This window comes from Egretta garzetta, unplaced genomic scaffold (genome assembly GCF_000687185.1).
Source record: "Egretta garzetta isolate BGI_Z169 unplaced genomic scaffold, ASM68718v1 scaffold108, whole genome shotgun sequence".
In the NCBI taxonomy this organism is placed as follows: domain Eukaryota; kingdom Metazoa; phylum Chordata; class Aves; order Pelecaniformes; family Ardeidae; genus Egretta; species Egretta garzetta.
Genome location: NW_009260614.1, coordinates 1,283,923 through 1,288,869, shown reverse-complemented (window position 1 = coordinate 1,288,869; position 4,947 = coordinate 1,283,923). Strand labels below are relative to the sequence as shown.

At 59.6% G+C, this 4,947-nt stretch overlaps 1 protein-coding gene across 1 annotated transcript in view; it reads right to left on the bottom strand.

Annotated features, from left to right (window-relative positions):
* Positions 1–181: 181 nt before the first annotated feature.
* Positions 182–4,947, bottom strand: part of LOC104131755 (E3 ubiquitin-protein ligase TRIM39-like) — a 12,552-nt gene continuing 7,786 nt past the window's right edge. Inside the window, exons 3-8 of the mRNA XM_035900518.1 lie at positions 4,730–4,944; positions 3,954–4,049; positions 2,050–2,280; positions 1,893–1,915; positions 1,300–1,412; positions 182–753 (exon numbers count right to left, since the gene is read on the bottom strand). Coding sequence (XP_035756411.1) covers positions 182–753; positions 1,300–1,412; positions 1,893–1,915; positions 2,050–2,280; positions 3,954–4,049; positions 4,730–4,944 — 1,250 coding nt within the window. The remainder of the gene's footprint in view (positions 754–1,299; positions 1,413–1,892; positions 1,916–2,049; positions 2,281–3,953; positions 4,050–4,729; positions 4,945–4,947) is intronic.

Genomic DNA, 4,947 nt, shown 5'->3' with positions numbered 1-4,947 from the left:
ATGCCCCAGCACGGGCACGGCCCGCGGTGGGGGTCCCCCCCAGCAGCCAGGAGCATGCGGGGACCCCACCATGGGGCTCACCAAGGCACGCAGCTATTTCCACAGCGCTGCGCCGCTCACCAGAGGAGCCGGTTGGGCCCCCAGGTCTCTGCCCGCTGGTGAGAAGCCAGGGCAGCCCCCATCACAGGACAATGCACCCGGTCCCCTGTGTGTCCCTGAGCCAGGAGATCACCAAGGGCTCTGCATTTCTGCCCCCCAAAAAGGCACCCAGGAAGAAGAGAGGCCGGAGGTTCCCTGAAAACTTGTCTGTGAAGGTGTAAATGTGGCAGCGGTCGCTCACGTTGTAAAAGGAGATTTCTCCTGCCTCGTAGTCCAGGAAGATCCCGATGCGCCGGGGTCTCACGCTCAGGGTCAGAGGGGAGACGGGCGAGGTGAGGGCCTCATAGTTGCCCCCGTTTTGCAGCCACAGGACCCAGTAGCCGTTGTTTGGGGAGAAGAGGATGTTGCCTTTCCTGCTGGCAGACTCCCTGCACAGCCCCAAGCCCCACTCGGGCTTGTCTCCCACCTGCACCTCCCAGTAGCAACGGCCCGAGAAGAAGATCTGACTCCCCAGCACCACCGGAGCGGTGCTGAACCTCTTGGGGTTGTCGAAGAGGGACAGAAGCAGCTTCTTGCCCCCACGCCGCACACTCTTGCGGTCCTCAGACAGGGTGAGCTCAGGGTGCGCTGTCTCGGGGTCCAGGGTCACGTCCACTGGAGCGAGAGAAGGGTGGAAGGACAGACGGGGGCTTCAGGGGTCTGCAAGTGCAGACACGAGTGGGTGCCTGCAACCTGGATGCTGGGCTCTTACCGATCTTCCCACCTCCCATGTTTATTTGCCTGTGCCTGTGGTTTTGCACAGCTTCCAACTCTGCCCAACAGTGGGGAAGTGCAATACAGAAAATCAGGCTAACCATAAACCACATCAAAGTATTTGGCATCTGGCTGCGGAGCAGCAACAGAATGAGGGTGGCTCCACGGCCCCCGGCACAGCTTCCGAAACAGCCAACACCAAAAGCAGGAGTTGGTGGGCAACACGGAGCCTGAAACTCCTGAGTGAGGCTTCAGGGTCACCTCACAGCCCGTCCAAGGCGAGGGCGAGGAAGGTCTCCCCACCATGAAACCGGCCTGAACTCATCAGTACCCAAACAGGCACCAGCTGGATGAAGCTTCTCCCCCGCGTCCCCGGTGTTGGGGGGGGGGGGGGGGGACACCGGAGCCCAAATGTGCCAGGAGCTGGCACAGAAGCAGCCCCCTTACCTTTGAACTTCTTCAGCATGTCCCTCATGCCCAGGCAGTGCTCAGGGATGCTGTAGTTTTCCTTCAGGGTCACGGACACGGCCTTGGGGGACTGGAACCTCACCCCCTCGCACCTGAAAGGAGAGCGATGCCCATGGGCTGTGTCCAGAGCCCGGAGCACAGGCAGTCTCCTGCAGGGGGGTTAATGTCTTTCCGTTGGCTGCACAGAGGCATCTCCTCCCTTGTGCTCTTTGGCTGGGAAGAGCACTGGGGAAAACCGCTTGTGTATCAGCAAGCGTGATGGGACCAGAGCTAAATGATGTGGGGAGCGGCAGTGCCCATCCCTGGGAAGGCAGGCGCAGGGCCAGCAGGCAGCATGGGGGGACACGTCTCACACACCACAAGGCCAGGTGAGACCTCTGGGGCTGAGGAATAAGAGTAGGGAATTTCTTCTCCAGCCTTCGCCGATCTCAGTCCCTCCTTCGCCAGTCTCCAGGAGGACGAAACAAGATGTTGGGCAGGGAGGACAAGGAGCCACTGGCATGGAGCAGGCGCAAACAACTCAGAACCTGGAGGCAGCCAGGACAGTGGGAGGAATGACCACAGGTACCCACCTGCTCAGGATGCTTTTCATGTCCTAGAAGAAGAGAAAAACCATTCTGGGTGTGGGGCTGCAGGCCCTTGCACCCACCAGCCAACATGGCCCCAGCCACCCTCCCAGACAGCCCAGGCATCGGGGTTGAGGTAGTGGGGCTGGGGGCACAGCCTGACCTTGAGCAGCCCATCAGCCGGCTGCTGGGTCTTCTCCTTTATCTCCAGGATCAGCTCCTCCAGCAAGGACTTCTGCTCCACCAGCCTGGCCAGGTTTTCATGGATCATCAGCAGAATCCGCTTCTCCTCCTCCTCCAGCTTCTGGAGCAGCAACTTCTCCTCGTCAGCCAGCAGCCGATGGAGCTTCCCAAACTCGCTCACAATCCTCTCCCGCTTTTTCTTCACCACCTCCTTGCGATAAGAAGACACAACAGGGTGAAGCGAGGCAACATCAGCCAGGCAGCCGAGGCAGGACCAGATGCTCCAGCATCCACAGCTGGTACCAGGCACTGGGAAACCACCGCATTTTTTTGATAAGCCCATTTATTTAAAAAAGCCGCCAGAGGCTCTCTGCTGAGCTTTCACCTCGCCTGAGCTCCCAGACATCCTCAGTTTACTGGCAGCAGGACTTTGCCTGGGGCACTTCTGGTCAGCTGGACCTCCGATCTCCAGCGATGTCTCGGTGCAGCACTGGGGGGGATGGGGATGCTGCTGGGCTGCGAGGAGCTGCCATCAATTGTTTGTTAGGTAGGTTTTTGTTAGATGCGGTACAGCTCATCCCTCCAGCTAGATTTGGGCTAACCTACGGCTCGGGCAGCCCAGATGAAATGCTCCGTGCCTGGAAAAACCCACAACGATGGGAAAGAGGTCGAAGAAGCCCCGGGGCTGGGCTGGGATGGGAAGGGGGAGCCGGGGCTGGGCTCCCTGGGTGTCTGAGAGCTCCCACTACCATCAGCAACAGGCAGGGTCTGCCAGTGTTTTAGTGCTTTTCGCCTGAGCCCTGAAGATTGGCACTTTGCCCACAGCCTGAGGTGCCAGGAGAAGACACTGCGGTTAGCTAGAACCATGCAACCTCAAAATGCAGAAGATAAACAAAAGGAAACTGAACTGCATTTATTTTTCTATCCAAGCACATGATTTCTTGGACCTGAGTCACAAGGGCTTGATTAGCCAGGACGGTCACAACCACTTCCCCCCACCGCTCGCAAAGCACATTTTTTACTTTTTACTGAAAAAGTGCAACCAGCTGCCAGGCCAGGAGGAAGCCGGAGGCAGATAAGCCCCGACCCCAGAGCCCTGACTCAGGCGGGCTGGGGGACAGTGACACAGCTCTTTCACAACCCCCAGCCCTGGCCCTATCCCCGCCCTGAGTGGGACGGCAGGCACGCAGCGGCACCCCAAAACCCCATGGACCTGCTTGGCCGGGCTGTGGCAGGCAGGGTGGGGAGCTGAGCAAATAACTGCCAGAGCCTGGAGCAGCCTGTTCTCCCTGCCAAGGCTGATTAATCATCAACTTTAGCTCAGGGCAGGATAACTTGGTCCAGCAGTTTCGTTTCCTTTTCTGCAGTTACTTTTACTTTCCAGCTTCCACCCCGGAGGGACCTGAAATGCAGCTGCTTTGTTGGCGTCGCATCTCCCCGGGACTGCCCGGAATCGGGCAGGGATGCGGTAATTCCACTTTTCCTTTTTTTCAATGCAAACGCTCCTGGTTCCTATTGCTGTGAAGCAGAGCTCACCGTATGGCTCACGCCTGGCTTGTAACTCAAGCACACGTTGTAAAACAAAAGGCAAATAAAAAATATCCTGTGCCTACTGGTTTTGGTGGCACACAAGCCCCTGTGCTTTTTGTGGACCTGGCGTGCTGCTCTTTGCAAAGCATTTCTTTGCAAACCTCTTCAGGTTTTTTTTTTTACAGAGCTGCGCACAGTCACTGGGCCTGCTTTCCAGCACCAGTCTCCAGTACAACAGTGGGGCATGGGGATGGGTCCCGTCCTGAGCACTATGCCAAACTCACGGCCCCAGACAAGACCATAATTGCTGATAGCTCTGAAGCTCATGCTGTAAGAATTAAGCCAGGCACCTGCCTTGCACTCCTGGGTTTTCATCCTTTCCACTGACTCCCGCTTCTTCACGTCCTCCACTTCCTTGGAAAGATGCTCCAGGGATTTCTGGAGTTTGACCTGAAAAGAGAAGACACGGGCTCGGCTCACCCCAGCAGCACCCGCCGAGCCATGCCGCTTGGCTGCCCCCCCGCCCTGGGGCCGCTGGTGCCAGCCGGCAGCCAGGGGACGGTGACCCCGTGCCAGGCGCTGCCAGCCCTGGCACCCGAGCCCAGCAGCTGCGCTCTTCACTCCGCTTGCAGCGTTAACCCTCACCACAATCCTCGGGTTTTACCCCTGTTTTTCTCACTGTTTAGGTTTTTGGAGAACACAGCGGTGGCTCCCCTCAATGCTGGGGTGCGGGGAGGTTGGCAGGGTGCTGCCAGGAGCATTGCTGGGACATGGGGCATGGGTGCACCCCTCCACCGAGGTGAAACCCTCTCAGGGCAGGACCCCCCCACACGCCTTCCCCTGGGGGGTCATAGACTAGGGGCAGGGACCCAGGCTGCCTCAATGCACCTGGACGGAGGGGGTGAGTCTGGGTGCCTCCACAATTTGGGAGCCAGTGGGTCCAGCCTCACCCTTGCAATGAGAGCGGCTGGGTGGGTGCCACTGCCTCTGCCACCCCCTCCTCTGCTTTCCTGGTGGTGCTGACCGGGCTGTTGGGCAGTGGGGTCCTGGCAGCCAGTCCCCCTGGCGCCGGGCGTGCCCAGGGTGCACCAGGGTGGGACAGGGACCCCTGGCACACCAACCTCCCTTACCTTGTACACCTGCGCGGCCTCCTCAATGGGGTAGACGGTGTGCGAGCGGTGGTGCAGGGACTCCCGGCACACCACGCAGATGGCCTCCTCGTCCTCCTCGCAGAAGAGCTTGAGCCGCTCGTCGTGCTGGGCACAGAGCGGGGTCCCCGGCCCCGGTTCCGTCCCTGGGCCGCCCCGCAGCCCCAGCTGCCGGATGCTCTCCACGATGTGGCCAGCTG